At 44.6% G+C, this 24,551-nt stretch overlaps 1 protein-coding gene across 1 annotated transcript in view; it reads left to right on the top strand.

Moving 5' to 3' along the window:
* Positions 1-24,551, top strand: part of PDE7B (phosphodiesterase 7B) — a 1,355,672-nt gene that overhangs the window by 486,473 nt on the left and 844,648 nt on the right. The window contains exon 2 of the mRNA XM_069606749.1: positions 21,852-21,912. Coding sequence (XP_069462850.1) covers positions 21,852-21,912 — 61 coding nt within the window. The remainder of the gene's footprint in view (positions 1-21,851; positions 21,913-24,551) is intronic.

The raw sequence follows: 24,551 nt of genomic DNA, 5'->3' as shown, positions 1-24,551 counted from the left end.
GCCAGACCTATGGAACAATCACATAGCTCTCAACCATTTGTGTTGCAAAGGCGGGTGAAATCACCCGATTTTGTTTTTGGCGGGTGAGACGCCCATTAGAATGAATGGGCGTGCAGGGGGCTTGGCGGGTGAGTCAGCCCTTTACAGGGCGGGTGACACCCGCCAAAAGCGGGTGAGTTGAGAGCTATGCAATCATGACATTGGGCCAAAAACCGGATGGTATCCACCCGATCCCCAAATCCCGGGATGCGGTTTTTAAACTTAAAAATGTCTCAGGACCTCAGGACAGAGGTGCAAATATCCGTACATTCCCAGCAAAATCGGGACGTCTGGTCATGCTATGAAAATGACAACTCTTCCGCAGCCCCCACAGCACTTCTAATGTGTGATTTGCGTGCGCATAGTTGCCAACATGGTCCATTCCAACCTGTAGGTGCTTATCCAGTCCTGCTTTTCTCTTTGCATTCTGGGACTTGTAGCCCAAGTTTTATAATGAGGAAAAGTGGAACTACAAATACCAGAATGCAAAGGTAAAAACCAGGACTGGATAAGGACCCGCAGATTGGAATGGGTCATGCTGGAAAGCATTTTGGCATTCTTTGGGCCCGCATCTGAAAACATAAACATCGTTTTAAAAAAAAAAGGTGCAGAGGCTGCACTTTACTTTCGTGAGGGTACCAGCTTATTTCTAGGCAGGCTTTGGCCGGGGGACATGGTGCACTGGGTAGCCCCTTTCATGCATTAGTGTCGGGAGTGTATGCTGTGATTGACTGGGGGAGCATGTCACAGAGAAGGAAAGGCCTATGTCTGGCAGCAGCGGCTCCCAGAGCTGCTGCCCAATTAAAAAACTGCAAGTGCATCGTGGGCACATTTAGATCACATTGTTTAATTATAAGCAACTTTTTTGTGTGCAAGTGAACGAGATGAAAAAGCGCTTTCCATCACACATGCCATCAATAAAAAATACAGAATTGGATCCCTTGCCGGTGGTCTCATTGTTTGACCCAATTACTGTTATTAGGACCGTTCAGTTTTGCTCCTAGGGTATGCATCTTATTTCGTGGGGAGCCTAGGGCGGCCATCTGTGTGTGCGCCCAAACTCTCAGCGTGGTACCATATCATTTTTCCGACGGTAATTACTTTGAAATTACTTTTTTCCCCCCTTTCCCTACACTACTACCCCTAGGTGCATTACTAGGTGGGTTGCCCAAGAATGGGAAGGGCCTCAGAATGCCCTGGAAACGAGTGCCCTTTTTCATTATTTAAAAGAGCTATCCTGTAAATCCCATTTGACTTCTTCCACAAGAAAGAGCCGGAGCACAATTTGGGAAGGAAATGGGGAGCAAATAAAAAGTATGCGAAATAGAGCAAATGCGAAGCTCTCAGAAGCTATCAGATCCCCTGTATGTAGCCTACCCTAAGAACATGGTGGTGCTAAACAATGCTTCGTGCCGGCAATAAACCCATTGTCCCCTAAGGGGTCTTCTGTCAAGAAGTCCAAGTCCATAGCTTGCAAATATTGCTCTTTGGAGGCTTTGAAAGGGCGTAAGGCAGGTTCTCTCGTTTCTAATAACAAAGCAATTGTTGGGTCCTGGGGGCACCGCAGTTCTGGGCAATGCTGCAGGGCCGCCCAAAGCGAGGCAGGGTAACTGCTGTTACCATCAGCAGGCCTGGAGAGGGGCAGTCCAACCTCCCCCTCTTTTCTGCTCCTCTCCTTCCCCCAAGCCGGAGAGACACGCAGTCTGTGCAACACAATACTGAGGAAGGGTGAGGTGTGAGCAATCACTTCACCCTTCTTTCATGCAGCAAGGTGCTAAGCACCTAAGGAAACTAACAGGCAGGCAGTACGGTGCCCACAACAAGTCGTGGGACATGAGAAGCCAGAGGGGGGTAACCCCAAGACCCGGTGCCCAAAAGTATGTTACTATCATGATATGTGATTATTGTTATCTCCATAACCATATCTGTACAATAAAAACCTACGGCCTTTTATTGCCAACACTTGACAAACAATGTGTGAGCCAATTTATTCTGGGTGAGGGTATGGGGTCGGCAAAAAGTATGTATGCATATGGGTTAAGCAGTTAATGGTGTGTCTCGTATTGAGTGAGAGGCTGGCACCATAGCACAATACACTGCCAACTGAAACTCTGCCAAGATGTTCTGTTTTGTCAAGGGCGGACTGCCTTGATAAGGACCAGAGTCATCCTTAACCTCACATCAACGGAAGCATGCAATGCAGTCCCACCCTACACTGATGCACTGGGATAACCCTGGTTTTATGGGTACGCTGCTTGAGGACACTGTCTGGTGCAATCCTAACATTTCTAATTTGTGTGGAATATGTATGTAGTTCCCAAAACGTGCGGGAGTATTTCACTCTATAGGGCTCATTTTCTAAGCCTCAGAGTGCAAACATGAGATGTAAAAGCAAGGTGATAGCCATTTACACCTTCATTTTCCACCCTGGGAAATTTCCCAAAATGTGGAGTCAGCAGAAGAGCAGAAAAGGGAATTAACATTTATGCTGTGCTTTCCTTCTCCAACTTGAAAGAGCAGAAGTATTTTCATGCCGGCATCAAACGAATGGATTCCTGTGAAATCTGCCTGCGTTTAGCACCTGATAAAAGCACGCAGATTCTTTAGGATTCTTTAGGATTGCACTGTAAATGCGGTCAGCAAGCGTAATTTGCAGGGGGCATTTTCATTTTCTTTACCAAACGGAGAGTAAAATAAAAGGGGAAACGTAATTTTGCTGGTTTTTACTCGCCTTGCTAAGTGTAGAAAAATTGCATGCATGGACCCCACCACCACATAAGTGTCAATGTTAGGGGTCGTCTGCAGGCAAAACCCCATTTTGTTCCTCCCTAGACTAATGAAGATGGTTAGGATTCGAACCCCCCATTTGAGACAGTGAGTTTTTGGCGCATCATCTCTTACGTTATCTTTTTTTATTTTTTATTAAGTGTTCATAGTTTAACAAAGAAACCTTTTTACACTCTTTATACAACAGATATGAATAAAATCAAATTTATATCAAATCCACAATCCCACTAATTAAACAAAGACATCACATTTAAAACATGTGAAAAAACTTATAAGTTAAATCTCAAAAAGGGAAGCACAAACATTTCTTCAAATTTAGATAATTTATACATTTCACATCTCAATTAAATCCGCATATCCATTAAAATTCCCTACAATGATATATTATTCCATTGATTATAAAAAGTAACCTTATGCTGTCATATCAATCGAGTAAGAGCCACTTTCCGGGTGTAAAAAGATGCAGCAGAGATGACCAACGATTCTGCAGAGAAAAGAGTCGACCAAAATTGGTCAGAAGTAATGCTTGACAGTGAGCTTACAGACTTACTATATACTCTTTATAATATTGCTCAAAGAGGCTAGCGCAGTCTGTTAGAATGTGCCGAGTTGCTTACATTATTTCCCTGCATAGTCGACATGATCTTCCCTCGTTAGGAATGTCCTGCCATGCCCCCTTATATTTTACAAGTGGGAAGAATGCTAAGGCGTCGCTATACTATAAAGCGGCTCAAATCTGTGTCACAGTATTTTATCAAATAACTACATGGTTTACCAGACGTGAAGCTTTGTCTTATAAACTGAGCATACTGTTGTAAAGTGCTCATCTAAGAATGCATGAGATGAGAGAATGGTGGAGCCCTGCGTGGAATGTTGTCCTGGGAGTGTGTGTGAAGGTTCTAGCTTATGTTAGTTGGAGCTGGGCTAGCCTGAGCGATGGGGCCCAGTGGTGTTCCTCAAAAGATCTAATGTAACAGCTTAAGAGAACTTGCAGTAAACCTATGTATGAACCTTACCAAGAGTACCGAGGCTGCTTTCCAACACATACCTTTTATTATGCAAGAGTTTTAACACATTTTGGGAGCAGACCTGGTCTATAGTATCCTTTTTCAACTTTGAACCAAATTCATGGCTGAGTTCCTCAGAAGGAAGATCGATGCTAATGATCCCAAAATGCATCTTAGAAGTACTCTCCAATTCACGATAGGCCTAATTATGACAGTTATCATGGGAGTTGTCAGCATTTCCCGTTGCCCAGAACATCTTAGAAAATAGCTTCCAACGCTGGAATTTTCCAAAGTGCCAATAAAGAAGTGAGGACTAATTTGCATCTCGGGGCTTCTACAGGGTCTGCTCTCGGTAAACCCAACAGAGGGCATAGCAATTTCCCCTCAACTATGTTTAGACAGAGGACAAAACCTTCCATTAGGGATTCGAGTCTGTATAATATTCCAGGAAAAATACAGATCTTATACATTTCCAGGAATCCTACAATAGAATGACCTTTCCTGGCCTGAAAGTCCTTAATTACCAGCCATTTCTTAAACATTTTCGGGGGTAAAAAGTTACCATAGAACAATGTCGCTGGACAGTTTTTAATGAGCATGCCCAGATAGACATAGGTGTCAAGCAATTGCAGAGTTTCAACTCCCAATGTCCAAGTAAAACCCTTTTTACTACGGACACTATTAGCCATTACCATGATCTTCGTCTTCTTCAAGTTTACTTTCAACATATTCGCTAGCGCATATGCGTAGACAGCTTTCATAGACCGATGTAATCTATAGGAGCACGGTCAAGTAAGGCCGTATCGTCAGCATATAAAATCCAGGGGATTACGGTCAGAGCCAATTATAAGAAGAAAATGACGGCAAGTCTTTAAAATCTCATCCATGTCTGCTACATATTAGTCAAATAGCAGGGTTGTCAAGACGCACCCCCGCTTCAGACCATGGTTGGTATTAAAGAATCTAGCGACTAATCCATCCTGTTCCAGTCTGTCTACCACTGAAGTGTCCATGTACTTCTGTTTATTAAAGTACAAGATGGTAGGGCCGACATCCCAATGCGCTAGCTTCTCCCATAATCTGTTATACAAAGCCAAAAGCTGCTGCATAATCAATATAGCACGGATATAACCTGTTGTCAGAATGGCGGCAGGCATCAGCTATCAGATATTGCAGCGTTGAAATGTTCTGTATGGTGCTGTGACCTTGCCGAAAGCCAGTTTGCTACATTTATATCGATTTGTTTTGTTCAACCCACTTATTTAAGTGGCTCATCAATATTTAGGAGAATATGTTACAGCTCAAATCGATCATGGCCAGCCGCCGATGGTTACAGGGATCCATTCTTTTTCCCTTTTTGAAAACGGGTATCAGAATGGATTCGTGCAAGCTATCCGGGATATGACCCCCAACTTAATACCAGGGAAAATAATGTATGCAGCAACTGTGCCCAAAAAGGCAGATTTCTTTTGATCAGAAAATTCCCTGCATTATCGGGCTCAGGAGCCAGAGGCGCCGTTAACTTTCCTATTACATTGAACACATTCCCAGAATCAATACTGATATTAGTGTTTATGAGTGAAATACTATTATAATCAACTTTCGCCCCACAGCATGCAGAGTTATCATAATAGAGGCTAGGGATGTGCCTTCTGAAATTGAATTAACCTCCTTGGGCGAATCTTGCGCTAAAAAAGTGTGGTATATATGGCAGAACTTTCTGCTAGCATGTCTTTTAAGAACGACAAATATTAGCTTCCAATTAGAGTTGTTCAGGTTTTGCTTATACATTCGAAACCAATTTTTAAATCGAGTGCGCAAAGAGGCAGCCCGACAGGATTTAGCCTCCCAAGAATGAGTATCAGACCTAAAAGTCTGTCGGAGAGCAGCTCTTAGAAACGTCTTTTTCTTGTATATAACTACATGAAATGGTCCCTAGGAGGTCTTGTGATTATGCATTACCACTCTATTTCCCTAGGCAACATCTCCAGATTATTCAGGATGGTGCAAATGTCCCAAGGGCTCTGGGAAAACCAATTAACGGCAGATCTCCCACAATTGTTCAACATATTATTCACCTTTTCCACATTGCACTCTGTCCAAAAAATTCTATTCCCCTGCAAATTGACGACTACCCTTTACTGCATTGTCTTAAAATCGTCCCTTTTCTGTGTTTCAATTATCACATTCAAAGTGGCAGTGAAACAAGTATCCCTCTTTTCACATCGATTAACTCCAATGTATGGTTTAAAAAAATATAGGCTATGGTCAAGTTTCCACTTTTCTGTGACATTATTGTGAAAAAATATTGTCGACACAGTGTGTTTCGGCCTCTTTGAGCTACTGGTAGTGTGCTACTTTCATCAATTTGTCAGCCTTCATCAGGACTCTATAGTTGGGGCGTCTCCCATAAGTGTCTTCCTATGTTGTACTTCCTTTTTATTTTATTCTAAGTTATTAACTGAATGATGTCTGGGCCTCTCCAAGTCCCATCTTGTCTTTTTCTCATCCAACCTATACATGGTCAATTATTTCCATATGTCGGCGCTCAGGGCCTCTATTGCTTGCTGTCCATTTATCACCTACTTCTCCATCAGCCATTCTGAAACTGACATCAAGATTGAGGAGAGAGGTCGTTCAGTACATATTAGAAACCCTGCTGTTGCAAAAGAAGCATGAGTCTGGAGGTTCACCAGGTCTAGAAGACTGCAATCGCTGATTCGTTGCTTGGGTTTGGCCCTGCCATCTTAACCATTTTGGAACACAAAATGTTAGCAGGCATTTGTGTCTACCGTCTCCTCACAGTGTTATCACATATTAACACCCTGGCAGGGGGAGCCAGCCAATCACGTGGCTAGGAACGCAGGCTTGAACCAGCGATCAAAGCCTGCGTTCCATGCCGCCTGACAGCCGGCTCCCCACTCAGCCATCTTCCCCCACCCTCTGTATCTTTTTTTTCCTTACCCTCCCCACACCCTCCACTTATATTATTCCTGCGGCGGCGAATGCCGCCACCGCAGTCGCTCCTTCTCCCCGGCTCCCGCTGGCCCCAAGGAAAGGGAAGAGGTGCTTTGTATGGATCCCCACCTTCTGTTTCCATGGTGGCCATCTTGGAAAAGTATTTTCCTTCGTTCAATGGGATGCGCGCGTCATCCCGTTGAACGAAGGAACATACTTTTCTTTTTAGCTTCCCGGGTTACTTCTTTGGCAACCTGGGGTGCTAATTGCCTTAATCGACCCATTCCAAGGGCTGGAACGAGGGGTAACAGCCCTGAGACATCGTTATCCGTACTCGCTTCACTCGGACCGATAACTTGAGCTGCCAGACTGTTACCCCCATTTCCAGCCCTTGAAACGGGGGATTAACGCCATATACACAACCGGCTGCGACAATGACTTCTTTTTCCTTTTTTCAATGAAACAATCATTTACACACTCTCAGCGGGCAGTTACTGTTACCTGTGGCAAAGTTTACGTAACACACAAAAGGAGCATATTCTTCTGGTGCCATACTATTGCTTATGTTCACGTTAAAAAGGGGAACAATGTTAGCAAGCCTAAATGCAGCTCTCAAACCCTTGTTTGAAGATTGCCATGGAATCTGGGCTTGTTTCAGATATTACTTTGCTAAGATCCTCGTTAGCGATAGGCATGGAATGTGGGCTGTAGCCTAACGGCAAGTACGGTGTGAAGTGAGCCAATCTGAGCCAGAGACCTAGGGCTTTATCTTCCAACAGACCAATGCAGTTCAATCCTGACTGAACCAGCAAAGTCAAAAACACCAGCCACACGTCTCCATCCACTCAGGTTCTTTATTCCATTGAGCCTGGAGAAGGCCACACACGCCATTACCTCTTGCTTGTCCCTAATGGACGCCAAAGCATGGTTCCTCGACTCCTGTGGCTGTGAGTACTTTAAGGCGTGGGAGTGGGAAGGCATATGCGTCTGAAGATAAGACGATCTATCCCGTGCAAGGTGACATCTTGATTGCCAAGAGGGCTCCTGTGTTTAACAGGTGACAATCAGATGCAGTGGCTCTTTCAAAAGAATAGTGCAAGCGCTTTGCAGTGCAGCCAGCCCTCTGCTTGGCAGAGCTAAAAACAAATGCCACCTGCCCGTTCTGGGAGGCTAGTTGTCACAGTAAGCGCAGTGCACTGCAGGGCACCCTATTGAGAAATGGAAGGTGTAGGTTTCCTGACTGTGCACATTCCCACTGGAGCGGTCTTTAAGTGTCCGCCGGTGTACTACATATGATAGTTCATCACTCAGTGACCTTGAAGACATGCATAGTGCTACATCACACTCTGGGGACTCGGTCAACCTAGGGTCTTAGGTGAGCACTATCCATGCTTCCACATGCAGCACAATCATTCCTCTATGCATCGCACACCCCGTCTTTCCAGAAGGCCAGAATTGCAGTGGTGACCGTTGAGCACCGCATTACCATCAGGTCAGGTTTTGCTTTTCCCAACAAGGCTACTGGCCACCGAGGCAGAACCAATTGTATACATTGGGAAGGGACTTTCATTTTGGAATCGCTTGACTTGACGGGGCTTTTAACTGGAAATAAGTTTGAATTCAGAGGAATTTATAAGCGGCCGCATCCATGCTTTTGATGTTCTCTTCTTGGTTCAGCTGCATCTTGGACAGGGTGCCATGGAGGCTTTGCAGGAACCGTTGGTTTCAGGCAATTAGGATTTTTGTTTTAACGACAATCCATTCAACCCATTCTAACGCTTCCTGTCCGGCAAAGCTGAATACCTGTGAATTTGGCCATACCGGATAGGCATAGGCGATGCAGAAAGGGCAAGGTGGCCGACTTTGATGGACACCTACACTGCTCTGCTTAGACACTAGCTGCATCAATGTGTCTCAATGTTGTCTAGTACTACACCAGATGTGGGATATGCCTAGCTTGAGTCCAGTTAAACGACTTGTTTCATCTTTTGTTGTAGGACTCCACAATGTGTGGGAGGGACAGGCGGGGCATTTAAATGACAGGACTCCCCATGAGTGTGGAAACTGCGTGGTCTAACTCCAGCCATGAGATGGGGACCTGGAGATCGGATTCCGCTCCTCTCCCAACATGCGCCCTCGACGCCAGCGCAGAACTTGACCATCAATCAATCAATCAAGGCACTGACACACTAAGGGAACCAATGGTGTGCACCAGCACCTCCCCGGTTACTGCAAAGTGCTGCAAGATGGGTTCCATGTGTTAAAATTGCAGCAAAAATGGCCGTTTACACAAAAAATTGCTGGAAAAAGGCAGTGGTTTTGCCGCCGCAATCCATGTAAAGGATGCGGGGGACACCCCGCAACCCTAAGATCCATTATACCATTTAAGGGAAGCGGGGAACACCCCCTCAAACCCTGCTCCCCTTAAATGGTATAATGGGGTACACCTTTACCGGGTCAAACCACTGCATGTTTGCCGCAATTTTATTACTGCATACTGCAAGATGCACCAGAGTCTGTTTTGTTCAAATGTGACCTCCAGCTTTCTAAGACATTTTCAAATGTGTTTAGCATTTTTAATGAAAAGAAAATCGGGAGTATATTTTTCAGTTTTTGGGAGGTGGGTTGGAATAGAGAGTGTGCGAGCACAGCTCTTCTGTTGTTTTGGTGTAGGAAGCTGTGGCCTGTATTTTACAAACAGAAGTCATATTACCGGAGTCTGCAACCATTGGCTCTCCAGATGTTTCAGACTAGCACTCAAATCATTTGTAGCCGGCATACTCAATGGTGAAGCATCAAGGGAGACCTAGTACAGCACATCTGGAGAGCTACGAGTAGTAGACTCCAGGATTAACCGCTTGAGCTATATTACTGGGATGGATAATTCCCATCTGCTGGTTACATCCAACTTTATCTCAGTGCGCCAGGTCGTTTAACACGCTGAGCTATCTTACATGGATTGGAACCTACATTGAACTATCTCTTGTGCTCCTTCATCACTGACATATTGAAGGGGACTCTTTTTTTACAGAGATGGGTAGTGCATTTTCCAATTAATACATGGATAACAGGGCCGCTCTACTGGTGGCTAAAGTGGGTGGTGAGGCACAAAAAGAAACGGCCAACACACACTCAAGTGCAACATTTCACAAGTAAAATGGAATGTATAATTAGGGTGCACTCTACTGAATCCATGCTACGGGGCCTCTGTGCAGACCATTACTGACTGGAAAGGATCTTCTTTAACAATTCAATGGAGACCTCTTAAGAGTGATCCCCTGTAGATACTGATCCCTGTTACAGCTGGTCTCACAGGTGGGCAAGACCAATGTCAACAGTGCTCAACACTTCCTCTGTAAGGCTTGATTTATGTTTGTTTCAGTGGACATCAGTCATTGTGTGACCCAAATCTCTGAGATTGGCATAACCCTTAAATGGGATATCCATTGAGGAAGGTCACAATAGATATCAAATCCAATCCAGACATGAATAGTTGGCCTCTTGGTATTGACCTGGTAGCAAAGACACTCCTGGCCTGCAAGTAGAACAATGTTTTGGGGAATGGACTGCACCGGCGAAGGTCAGAGGTGGTCCCCAGTTACAAGGTAAGCTTGTTCCATAGTTTAAAGTCTAAGAACAAAAGGAATCTGCAAGCAATAATGGCCTGTCCAATGTTAGGAACATGCAGCAAGCCTCTTGACGCAAGGGGCTGGCAGGGACACAAGGTCTGAGCTTTGAACAACTGAAATAAGGAGAAAAGTCCATGAACCAGTATTTCTGTGGCAAGCGGTATGCTTCATACGGAACTCTCCTCTGCAGTGGACGCAGCGGCAGGACAAAAATCACCAGAGAAAGATAGTCCAATATGTGCTAATCCAGCAAAAGGCAAACAGTAGGTTTGATCCGCACACGAATATTCTCTAATTATGTTAGTGTTATTCATTTTTCCTAGACCCATCATGACTAAAAATTCTTCATACATATATTTTCAAAGATGTTATAAGTACATTTTTCCATGTACAGTAAAGCAGCCATTGACTACAGTAGTCATTGAAGCAATCAGGGCCTTGCATAGTTGCAGCCACTGAATTTATAATGGGCACATCATAAGTGATATTTGTTGCTGGTCTAACATCTACCGCAATGAATGGGGCATCTTGGCGTCAATGTAATTGCGAGTTGCAGGTTGTAAGGGGGTAGGCGGTTGTTTTGACGGGATTCCGTTGGTGTAAATTGGCTTCTTGTTTTGTGTGAAAGTCTGGACGTGGGGAGAGAGGGATGTTTAATGACTACCGGAGGTACTGTTTCATGCATTACCTCTGAATAAAGTCTTAAAATGTTTCATTTATCCTCTATATATAATTCTCACATACATATAGCCCTCCTCACTCTAAGGCCCAGAGGCCATCTCTCTCCTCTTCTTATATTTGTCATAAAGGAGAGGGAGGGCAATCATTATCTCCTGAAAAAAGAATCAAGAGGGCCCTTGGAGCGCAATGGAGGGACAGCTCTCAATCACATTGTCCTCATGTTCAAATCATGAGGCTCACTGAATTAGTATATATGGTTCATGGTTACAGACACTTTAATGTTAGGGTGAGTGATGTGAACAAATGAAAGGAGCACGAAGCCCAGTGTGCATTATGCACTTAGTGTTCAAGCAAACAATCCTTTCACTTGAGATTTTTCTGTCAAATAAAAAGGCCTGTGGGGATTCTGTTTTTCACAAAATGTTCTTTGATTTCATGCAAAGTAGTCTGGAACCCTCCATGGTGCTATTGTATCTGTGTCCTCTTTCTTATAGAGGTATTTCAAAAGTGTGCAATACAAGTGTACCAGACTGTCCATCTTGGAAAGATAACCTTCCATCAGAAATTAATTTGTATGGTTATTCTGGCTGTTGATAAAGTGCTTTGCTCAGTAAAACAAGTGTAATCTTCTTATTATAGATATAGTATATACTGGAAGTGAACCTTAGAAATGAACATTTTAATATTTAAAAAATAACCAGTTTACAAATGTAGTGCAATGACATAACTTCCTATTTTGAGAGCTTCTTTTGTATTGAATACACACCATTTACACTCTCAAAATGTCTGTTCTTCTTGGAAAGGGTCACACTCAGATTAAAAACAATAATCACTTTCTTATATGAGCCCTAACACAGCAGGATTAAACGTTCTCAGTCATCTCGCGTTCTACGATCCAACAACTCCAATAACCTTACGCAACCTCGTTACTAGCTCGCCCCCTTTGGCGGGACTAGCTTTGACTCTGTTGCCCGCGTTTCTGGAACTCTCTGCCTGTTTTTCTTTGCACCCGGCCTGAGCTTTTTTCCTTCAAGAAATCTCGTAAAACATTTCTATTTAATTCTTATGACTAGTGCCTATCAACGCCTGCGTCTCCCTGGTCTAACCTTTGCTTCTCTCTCCTGAGCTCTCTTACCTGCTGCGCACTAGGGCCTATGGGCGAGTTGCGCCTTATAAAAAATAATTAACTTTAACATTTAGTTTGCGGCTGGGCACTGATTCTTTGTTACTGCTGTTGAACCAGCGCGTTTGTTTTAATAGGCACAGACATTAATAAGTAACACAAAAGGGAGGGTAACAGACTCAGTTTTAGGCCTGCATCCTGGTCTTCCGGTCCCTTACAAGATGTGTCAGAACTTATCAATGTCTCCCTCACCTCCCCCGTACAGACAATTGCATCTTTTGTGTCATGGGAACATTCCTGCATGGCACACATGATAGCAATGTTTGTCTCTAAATATCAGCCCTGTGCCCACCTTAGGAGGTGTCTGTGGCGAATGTGCCATGCAGGCAATAAATCATTATCACTGAATATGGTAACTTCAAAATTGATACATGTCTCGATAGTGACCGCCTGCTTATGGTTTTTTGCCTCAAGCGTCAATCTTTAAAGACTAGGGTATCTTTCCTCATATTCCAAGGCACCTTGCAGTACCACTAGTGCCACTTTTCATTTCCTTTTTTTGTGGTACGCGGGGTTTTTGCATCCTCGGCTGGAGCTTCTGACTTCTTTGCAAAATCAGTGTTTTTTTGCTGAAAATAGCCACATTCCTCCGCAAGAGTGCAAAGGACACAAATGTTTTTAGATTATCTCTAACCAATCAAAATTCTTCTCTTTCCCTAACCAATCAAACCTTGCATTACTGTTGCTTGTGTCCATAGACTGGTATATGGACCCCGATCAATTTAACGGATTAAACATGTGTTAAATGTGGGGCCAGGGATTAGCCATTGAGGTTGAAACAGCTCTATCTTGTATGGGTCGATTTTAATGGATTTTCTTTTTAAACAGACACTCACGGGATACCAGACCTAGTGACTAATACGAGTTGGACCAGATGCCAGCTTCTCACAGAGGTTTGGTGTAAATGCATCCAGCGGCTTTTGCTGTAGGTGAGATTCAATATTCCCTATTGGAGTTTGCATGGGAAATGCAACTTTTGGAATCTCCCCAACACACCTGCCCCACAGAAACAGATCTTTGGGAAAGTACACAAGATATCAGCGTTGGGTGTCTATTTTTGGGGAAGGCTTCTTCCATGAAGAGCATTTGAGAACGTGCTCTTCCTATGGGACATCCAACTTAACCATAAGTGCGGGGTCGCTGTTATCCACTCTGTGATAAATATGTATATAGTTACATGACACTTCATATGGCAAAACAAGGAGCCATTTTCCTCTGTAACATTTGACCTTGTCCATGAAAATTCATTCAATCTGACAAGCAAGTGATCTGGCCTCATCCAAACCTTTCTGCCAAATTTGGCAAAGTTTTATGATTCTTTTCTTGTATCAAATTGATGTTGAAAAAGGTGTTGGCTGCTTTAGGTTTTCCTTTTTCCAAATTTTAACTTACATATAAGTGGCGGTGAGCGGTTGTACCTAACCCTCTGTCGTCATCTTCTCCAGGACGAGGATTCCATTACAAGTATGTACCACTGTGTGACATAAAATGGTTTATAAATGAAAGATATGTCGGTTCATGACAGTTCATTTTAAGCTATATTGACACATATAATATTAATTGAACATATCTAAAATGTAATTTGTAAAGGAAAATTAAAAATGTAGTTCGCTGACACGACTTCCATAAGCCTGTAATGCGGCATTGGTCCTAGCTACCACCGGAGTGCCACAGCGTGGTGTGCTGGTTGCAGGCGCAGTCATTTCAGGTTGAATTTATGATCCATTTTGTTAATGGTGTAAATATAATGTGTAAGTATGGAACCGCCCAGATTTCCGTGTTATATTTACGACTGTTGGCTAAATGAATTGTAATAGCAAGGAGGGAAATAATTGCACGTAAGTGCAATCGTAAGCGGTCCCCAATGTGCTAGTTACAGGGCTATCTGCAATGACCCGATATTGTGCTTTACAGTGCGCAAAGTTGATGGCGAACACAATGAAGATGGGGTTAAAATCCGTGCACCCTTCCACATGAACTCTGCGCTTGCACAGCAAATGCCACACAGTGTTTGATTAGAAAGAAACAGTGCCCTGGGCAGTTCTTAAGGAGGCTAGTGTGAAACACCCAACAGACTGAACACACCAGATGTAGAATTGAATCTTCATGCCAATTCAGAAACAATAATTTCATGTTCCTCCAATAAAGAGAGGGAGTCCCTTGTGACCTCATAGGGATAAAGTGACCAACACAAAAAGGAAACTAATGTGTCCAGGTACAGGAGGAAACAAATTGCAATCACTTCAGACAGAGTGGATGTGAAGGTCTGCTCAGTCTTTCACGGAAGGTAATGCGTAAGTCAGTATTCGGGTGGGTCTTCCCAATCTACAACTTAATTCTAGGGTCGCTTGTCTGTCGATGGGAAGGAAGGAAGGAGAACAAAGGGCACTCAATGTGATCACTGCAAGTGGAAACGTACTAGTCTCAAACTGCTACAATCACTTCCCCTGGGTCAAGGTTTAAGCAGCATTACCGGTGCTCGAACAATTCAATGGAATCAACGTCCAGTCCTGGCTTCTCAAATCTTCTGTGTGTAGCCAAAAGAGAGCCGCACTTAGGTTTATAGTGCAAACAGAGATATATACGGTGCTGACCATGCAGATTCCCTGGACTGAAGGAATTGCTAGGGAGCGCAGGTTCTGAATCCTATTGATGAGTGATATCTGTGTTCGCCACAGAGCACGAGGAGGAACAAGACACACTCCTAGACCTCCCACCCAAGCTACATCAAGGGCTCCAAGCTCATATGAATCCAAAAAGTGATTGCGGGCCGGAGGGGGCGCTGCTGCAGGGTGGGGCACACTAGGCTGCCAGATCGACGCCAGCTACAGGACACTGTGGCAAAAGGCAGCTCTTAAAGCGGGGTGGGCGCAGTGAGTGATGTTGGTGGGATGGACATGGGAAGAGGGAGGAAGACCGGGGAGGGGCGGAACAGGGCACGGAGCGCAAGCTGTAGTTTGCAAGGGAAGGGGCACCCCCGAGTGTGGCAAGGTCTGTGGACACCACTGGAGGAAAAGGTACAAGAGTGCTGTTGTGGGGGTGGAGTGGTCTTGGGTTGGCAGCCTTCCATAGGGGCTCTCTGCAGTGGGTGGGCATTGAAGACAGATCACAAAACAGATAAAAGAAAGTGTAGGATCCTGGACAGTCTCCTAAAATGTATCATTTGAAATTTAGGTGAATTCAAAATGACATATGGGATACGGTACCCACTACCATCTGTTGTAACGAGGTAGAGCAGCTGCGTTTAGGAACCCAGAGTACGTTTCTTAAGGGAACTCCCAATAGCAGAGGAGCGGCAGCAAGGGGAATTGGGAGACCCATGAAAGGCACACAAAGGCAAAGGGCATGCTACCCGCGTTTTGTAGAGTGTCAATCTGGATGGGACAGATACAGCCAGGATTGTGATTCAGTCTATCTAGCAGAAGGCCCAGGGGAACACCCGAGCTGTGATTAATCACGCAGACTTTTTACGATAGATACTCATACAAGATTAATTAAATTGGTAATAATGGGCCGAATGCCCTGACGAAAACCACGGGACTTATAGCCTGAATGCTGAAACTAGAGGGAAGGTTAGTACATTGACGCCTCCTCAACCAGCTCTAATCAGAAGACAACCATTTTATAATTGTCGTCTCCTCTAGTAGACTTGACTTATTAGAGTTTTTTTGTTGTCATTGATACTTGCGACTTGATTTATGAAAGTTGTGGGTGGGTCATCTACCCCACTAGTTATTTCGGACGGTACTTACAAGTGGTGATTTGCTTCAATGTGACTTGACGGAAACATTATTAATTGTGTTTTAAACATCATATAACTTTGTAAATAACATGTATGTATGTTTGCATATGTGTTTTTAACCAAAACGTTTTACAGAATCTTTATCCCCTTGTGTGAAGATTCCTTTGGGGATCACCTACACAGTTACTTTTTTCATAACGATATTGCAAGCCGCTCAGGAGTTCTGTGACCAAATAGAGGAGTAAAGCCGAAGGCATTGTTCCTTTCGAGGGCCACAGAACTCTGGGGTGACTCGCAATATCCTTTTTACACACCTTAGGGTACCTATCATTCCTCATAATACATGGCCACACGCTGTCATCCCCATTATTACTTAGCCTCTTGCTTAATGTAAGAGATCTTCCAGTTGCTAACACACATTATCAATGTAGAATCTGGATTACAAATCGACTCATATGCAGCTTCAATGTGTTGTTGGAAAATAGCATAGGCAGTTTAATAAAATGCATTTTAAAATGTTTTTGTTTGTGCTTTAAAATAAACATGCACATTCTCATATGTTAAACTGCATAAGTGAAAAAATAGACATACTACCATAAATAGTTCCTTATCGTGGCTGTAAAGAGTCATAGAACATTCAAATGTTCAATAAAGGAATTGGAAAACGCTTGGCTACGCTTTAATTAAGAGCCGCAGGGACAGCTGCAATTCTGCCTAGCTCTGGCTCAAGCAGCTGACATTGTGATGTCACAACTGAAGCATAATGACTTATTACAGAGCAGTGGTGATGCCATTTTCTTATTAAAGGTGAGCAGCGATGTCGCTGCCTGCCTGTAACCTGAGCATTATGCATCAGCTTTTATAGAGGTATTGCAGGCTGACATGCACTATGAGGCTTAGAATTCTTTCCTAGCTCGGACTCCATTTTGAAAGGAATTTGCTATGTTCATCCAGTGCATTTCACGCAACTTGAGAGCTCTCTGTAGATTGCCGGTTCTCCCCGATATCCTCAGAATTTCAATTACCGTCCTCAAAGAATTGGCGTCCGACTAGATTGGTGGAGTCTTACCTGCTCGAATCCTGGTTCTGTGATCACAGATTCTTATTAAAATGTTTCTGATGTAAGATCAACATACATTGGTTAAAGCACACATTACGTCAGAGGAGATATAATCAGAGAACCGTCTCCCAAGTTACTCCATTAGACATGAAATGACTTGTTTCGGTCAGACATGCACAAGCAATAACGTTTCAACAGAGTCCATGCCCCTAAACTGGAAACATAGCCCCTACCCACTGCGGCTGGTGTTGGTACTCTCCTCGAATTCACTGTAAGGCTCGACAACCATTGGCATGTGGGAGGTCTACATTCATAGGCAATCAAGGGTCTACTATAGTTACGGCTGCAATCTTCCAAAACAAGCCACTTTTCTTTAATAAGTTGATTAATATTGTGGGTGACTGTCGCAAAACTTGTGATCTGCCCCTGCGCTTTGGACTCCCTTGCATTGAGGTTCTGCAGAGGATCACAGGCAGCATTTTGAGCGTGTTTAAATGTATGGGAGAGGATCCTGCAGGGGTAGCCCTGCACTGTCAATCTCATGCTGAGGGAAATTCCAGTCTGCTTCAAACCCACAGTGTCCCCATGGTCTAAGGGACTGGGCAAAGGGCAGTCCCTCTCTAGAACTCTGAGGATGGAAACTTTAAAGTGTACCCATGGGGGTGGCTTCCCCGAAAATGCCTGTAAAGATTTCCCCACCCTCGAATTCTATTTTAAAATCAGGGAGATGTGTTTCCTTGCTGCTATGTTTATAATGAATTTGATATGTAGGCACTGTTGGCTGAACAATAATGAAACATCTGCATTTTGTCTCCTTATGCTGTCCAAATGCCGCAATTAAACTCAGAAAATGTATACGCACGAGTGCCCTTTTTCCAACTCAGGATAGGAAACGTTCAAAAGAGTACAGGGTTGCTCTTTGAGGGCATTCTGTACAAGAATATATATTAGGAGTATACACTCCATGAGAAACCCCCATTCCCAGTGAAAATATCTTTTTCCTAAAATCAAAACCAAAGAAGGTCCATTTAGAAAGACCGGCCAGGGGCGACAGACTGCAAAGGCCAGAATCCTGCCCTGCCCACATCCATACACCCACATGATGCAGCCAGAGGCTTACTATTCTGCTCCATTTTATGTTTTTAAAGGCTTGCACCTCCAAGAAATGTGCAGCTCTTTGTAATATTAAGCAAATCTCAAATTGCCCCACAACCTTGCCCAATATGATGATTACTTTTTAGACACACTAGCATGCCTGGATGAAGGGTTGGGGCAGCTGATGGTGGACTAAAAACACGCATTGTTTTCTTTCCTGGCGTTATCAAAAGGACCAGACACTGCCTGTGGGGGCAGGGTAGGAAGACCGAGGTAAATGGCCAAAGGATGGTATTATATATGAGAAAGGAAGCAATTGGCTGCATTCACAGACTTCTAGCAGGTTTAATCTATTCCCAGTGCTTTAAGTGGGCCAGGGCCTCCTGGGGACGGGCCCCCGGCAGTCTCCAAAAAGTGGGGCTGAGCCGGTCCCACCGCAACATTGGTGGGGACATTATCCCGCCGCAGCCGCAGCTGCGACTGTAGATGCGCCCGCCATGAACTCATTCAAGCTGACAGAAGTGGCAGCCAGCCACAGCGACGCTGTGACTGGCTGCCACTTCCGTCAATCATAGTAACTGCCTCTGGTGACCCCTCGCACGAGGGATCACCAGAGGCAGTTACTGTCCCTTTGTTTTCCCAGGTCGCCGAGGCGTCTTTAACCCTCGGCGAACCTGGGGTTTCCTCTAAAAGATGCTTTGAATTATGTACTTTTCAAGCCATCTTTTATAAACCCCGAAATGTTTAAAAAGATTGCCTGAAAACTACGCAAACCGTAAGGTATGCACACAAATATATATAAATGTTATACATTTGTGTGCGTACTTTACTATGGTTTGTGTACTTTGCAAGCCATCTTTATAAACAGAAATATGTGACATATTTCTGTTTATAAAAGATGGCTTGCAAAGTACACAAACCATAGTAAGGTACGCACACACATCTATAACATTTATATATATATATATATGTATATATATATATATTTGAGGCCACGCCCACCCAAAAGCCACGCCCCCCAAATGAGCCCCCCCCTCGATTTCTTACCCTACTTAAAGCCCTGTCTCTTCCATGTGTGATGTTTTAGGCTGATTAATGAGGGACCTCACGTCATCTGGACTTCTTTTCAATATCATTGTTTTCTGGTATGTAAATCCATATGAAAACAAAAAAAGACTACAATTCCCATAATGCGCTGATCTGTTACATGAAAGCCCAGGACCTGAGAACTCGTGTTCATGGGACATTGAGTCAGAATGCCAACCTATGGTGTTTACTGGGAGTGTAAGGGGGGAAAGCAACATTGCTACTCACTATGTTTGCTGCTGCCTTTTTCTGGGTAAAGAGGTTAGGAATTGTAGAAATGGGACGGTAATGGTGTAGAGCCGAGTGAGGTTTGATGCTTGAGGGAATTGCAATTAAGGGCACAACTGCCTTTTTTGGTGTTGTGCATCAGTTCTGAATCAATTTCGTGTGTGTGCGCGTATGCATGTGTGTGACTGTAGCATGTTCACGTTACCCTCATGTGCTGGCTTTTGCCAGGGTATGCTTACATACTCACAACATATTACAGGTATTGTCATGAGACAGTAAAGCTCTCGCATCATTGCCAGGCGCTGACACAAATTTCCAGCTTTTGCCATCAGACCAAAGGAACTTGCACAATTTACTAGGTTTTTCAATATGTTGCTCTTATACTTGCATCAGTAATAATAAGTTAAGATGTTTTATTTTATTCGTATTTTTGTGATATAATGTGCTGACTTTATGGAGCTTCGTGTGGACTGACAGCTTCTCTAATAATCAGTGTTATTACCCACAGATGGTACTTGAGTCGGCGCCCGCAGAAGGGTGAATGGCCTGGTCCACTGGTCTCACTGGGGCATCATCCCAGTACCAAAAATAGCCTGTTGCACATGCGCTATCCACCCGGTTTGCAATGATTTGCCAAAAGTTAGAATTATATGCCCAAGTACTCACGCCATTTGGCAGCTATTGGTATCACCTGTCGGAGAACACATGCCATTGTCTAGCTATTGCCATTCGTTGCTCACTTATTCACCCCATGTGTCAGACTTTGACATTAAATGTTCACACCATCACTCCATTTGGCAGGTGTTGTTATAATTTGCCAGTTTACTCTGCTAATATGGCAACATGACTTCTTCACCTCATAGCCTACCTACTCTCCTTGAACTCCCCAATAGCCCCCTGAAGCAGCTTCAAGGCACTCTTTGGAAACTAAAATTTCTTAAGATAGTGGGGAACTGTCCCACCACCTAGACCTCTTTCCCTTTGTTTCACACCCCTCTTCCATTCTCCCCTTGAAGCAATTGCGACGACCTGTGAGTGCGGTGCTCACTAACTGAAGACAGCTATCGGGTCTTCCGACACTTTCACTGGAGAGCAGCATTGGGAGAAAAATAGGATACACTGCATCAAAGGGTGCTTTTGCTGCAGCAACATTTAGGAGACTGCCATTCATTTTGATAATAATTAACATGGGATAATGAAAATTAACTCCTGTTTGGATATCAGCTTTATTTCGATTGCCATGATTTCATAATGTTGTAGAGGGGTGCAGAGTAGCAGCAGATGAGCAAAGTGTGTGTGGAGGGTCCTTTTGTGGTGTTACGCCCTGGGTGCAATATGCTCTGACTAGTACCCATATTGCTTCTGCGTGTTTCTGACACACATCCTACTTAACAATTGCTCTTCGCATATGTGGCAGGGCCGGCCCTAGCCGGAGCAGCGCCCTGGTGGAATTGGCGCACCCCCCCTCCCCACGTGCCTCTGCTCAACAGGGGGAAGGGCGGGCAGGAGCGCCACATTTTTTTTCTAACTCCCAGCTCCGGCCCCTGGCAGGGGGCTTATCACTGGAATAGGACGCTCATGCTTACACATGAGCGTCCTATTCCAATGCAAACCACCTCGCTCCCGCGTCAGTGCGGGCAGGTCATCATCGGAATCGGGTGCTGATGCTTTGCATCCTATTGTTATTAAATGCGCCCTGCCACTGCAGGCGCATTTAATAACAAAAGGGCGTCTGCCGCGCCTTCTCCCGTTACGCCAGCTTGGCGGAGCCCTTGAAGGAGTCCCCCGAGCTGGCATGGCAGGGGGCTAATTGTACCCTGGGGGGGGCATGGCACCCCTGGTGGTTTGCCCGGCCCGCCCTGCCCTGCCCTTAGGCCAGCCCTGGCTACCGTGTACACCCATAGCCTAGCAAAGGCAAAATGCACAGCGCATCGATGTGCGCAGCTCACAAAAGATGTGGATTTGTAAACAGTATGCCAGGCCAATGTTCCTGCTTTGTCCCTGTCCTTCCTGAATTTCCGAGGAGCTTCTGCCTGGCAGAGAGTGGTTTCAGAAAGTCTTATGTAACCTGTTCTTATCTTACGTCTGTGCGCTGCGTGGCTGCTTTGATTATGTGAGGGGCCGCGCTCGGATCATTTTTCCGCAGTGAAATGTTTTGTTTACCCGCCAAGCGCGCTGCCCACCGCACGGCTCGCTCTGACCCTCGGTGCCCCGTTGCCCACATGCACTGCAGTGCTTGCGGGCGAGGGCGGTGGGGCGCAGGCGCAGCCGCAGCACAAAACAGTCGTCGTACATTTGCGCACTTTGTTGCCTTGGAAACTTTGCCCTGACTGTCTTTTTTCTTTTTTTCTTTCAGAGATTTGGAGAAATCTCATTCGACAGCCCTGATCAGAATGCCAACTGTGTTCGCATGCTAGGTAAGTTCTTCGCCCCCTGCAGTCAGGACACGTGTATGGTCCGGTGTAGTCGCCATGTTTCTCTTGGACAGGGCACTTCCGGGCCGAAGGTAATCCTCAGTGTTCTAGAAAGATCCCAGGCGTTCACGATTCTCCTTTTCTTGTCACATGAAGGAGTACCTAGAAGCGATTTTTAATTGATACTGAAATTTAAGGGGTGGAAAGCACTTGGTCCAGATTCATAGAGCGTTTTTCAATGGGATTGAATGATTCTGTGACTCAGGCCCATTCGGCCTAATTCACAGAGGTGGTTAAAAAATTGGCAAAACCCGGCTCTATGAATAAGGGCCGTTGGGCCAGATTCATGGAACTTTTAGTGCGGTGCAAAGTGACTTTGCACTGCCAACAAACTCCCTGATTCACAGAGCAGTGCAAAAGTACTCTTTGCACCGTGGTGTAGGCCCATTCAGCGCGGTGCAAAGAGTACTTTTCCAGTGCAAAGTGTACTCTGTGAAGCAGGCTGTTTGTTGGCAGTGTAAAGTCACTTTGCACCAGTGCAAAGCCACCTTGTACCGTGCTAAAAGTTCCATGAATCAGGCCCATTGAGTGTTTTTAGTCCATTGTGTGGCTTAAGGCCTTCCACACCCGGAGACGCCACATCAGAGCGCTCACAAACAGACACTTTAGCCATAAAGTGTGGGCTAAAAACAAGACAACCCATGATTTCATATAGTGTGGTTTAGAGACAGGCTTGTTTACGTTGTGGTCTGCTGTTTCTTAATTGCAATTCGCGCAGCCCCTGCCCCCCTATAATTTTGATGGTTGTTTTACGCAAATCTTTTTGGCGCATCAGTATGTTTGCGCGCACTATGAGAACCCCCCTCTTTTAGTTTGGGTTGGCCCTCTGAGGGGGCACTGTTGTTTTCATATGTAAACTGCAGATTTTGAATACAAACTCTTTGATAAATCTTTCCAAAGATGCAACATTTTACAGGCCTTTACCATCATAACATTAACCTGGCATTTTCCCGTCTTGGCGGAACGTAAAAATCATCCGTAAAAAGCACGTGTAAAACCTGTATGCTGTTTTTGGCGTTATGCCATCCTTCATTGATTTGTACGGCCCAGAAGAGGCATGGGGTGGAAGGACCTCTTCTGCCTGCCACCCCCCACCCGCTCTGCCACACAAACTAGCCAGACATGATTTGATGCTGGCTATGGAATCCCCCTGCTTTTTTAAACCTACTAAAAGCAGGTGGATCCCACATGAATCTGTTATAAAGGCTGCTGGCTAAGTGCGAATGGCAGGCTGACATTGCACCCTATGCACTTGACAGGAATAAAGGCAATTGCACCTGCTTGTACTCGTTTTCGCACTTCGCAGTGCAAATGATGAAAATTGCGCAGACAGGGCATGTTTGCATGTAAGTGCAAGCATAACCGGTCCGCTCTGTGCAGTTTTACGAGGTTTTAGAAAATGGCCACCCTTCACTGGTCACCAGTCATCCTTTGAAGTTTGATAGAAGTATTCAGTTTCATGTTAGAATGAGCTTGTCTGGTATACCAAGCCAAGCTGCAGACTTAGCTAGCAGATCAAACCTCAGGCAATAGCCTGAATAATGTATAATGAGCTTAACTTTGTATTTTCGTAAGTATATCTGTGTTAAAGAATGTATTTATGTATTTATGTGTCATTTGTATAGCGCACATAAATAACCCAGAGGCATCTAGGTGCTTTTTGCTTAAGACGGTTGGTTACAGTAGTTGCTTGCAAGGGTAGCAAGTTACAGACATTACATCATTAGCTTACATGGGTGATACATTACAGGCATTGCTTGCATGTGATACAGGCCTTGACATTAATTCAGATGTGTTTATTTCCACTTTTGTGGCTCGCGTAACGGCGCTAGGATGCTATGATGTGATATTGTCTGCAATGTGACGAGCTGTTGCAGGGATGGGAGTTCGCAGAACAAGTATGAGTGGAAGAGCAGACGGGGTTGAGGCTTTTGAAAAAAGCAGAGCTGCACATTTCTATTTTTTATTACTTTTCAAGTGTGAAAAGTTCATCTCCCGCTGTACCTCAAATGGATGTTTTCAATCTTTTCAGGGTGGTTCAACCCACCTGAGGGACCCTTTCCCCTTTAAGATAGGTATGCACATACCCATACACTAGGTGTAGCGGTATTCCAGCTATTCTATCTCACCTTTTAAGGCGGTAGCAGCGGAATCATTTGCACATTTGTTTTATCAGTGACCTCAACAGCACAGAGTCCCCTTGTTTGTGTTTATGGCTAAGGTCACGTGTTCATGTGGGTGAAGCGAGTGTTGCTCAGATAAGCTATTTCCTTGTAATCAGAGCTTGCAGAAGCCTCATCACCCCCACCCTCCTTTTCTTCCTTTTTGGTTTTGCCTCATAGGTAGGTAGCTTGTGCCTACAAGAATAATTAAAATAAAGAATAATTCTTCCAATAGAACATGAGTAATTTGTTCGCTCCGGTTCCCGCAGAGCTACAAGCTACCTACCTATGAGGCAAAACCAAAAAGAGACCTATGAGACAAAACAACAGGCCTGAGCGGTTACCTAGAGGTGGAGAAGGCCTGGAGACAAGGGCCTGGCGTGAGGTTGGGCACAGGAGTCATGTGCCTGCTCTACCGCC

The sequence above is a fragment of the Ambystoma mexicanum genome, chromosome 4p (assembly GCF_040938575.1).
Source record: "Ambystoma mexicanum isolate Mex_15411 chromosome 4p, UKY_AmexF1_1, whole genome shotgun sequence".
Lineage (NCBI taxonomy): Eukaryota > Metazoa > Chordata > Amphibia > Caudata > Ambystomatidae > Ambystoma > Ambystoma mexicanum.
This window is presented reverse-complemented; position numbering and strand designations above follow the sequence as displayed.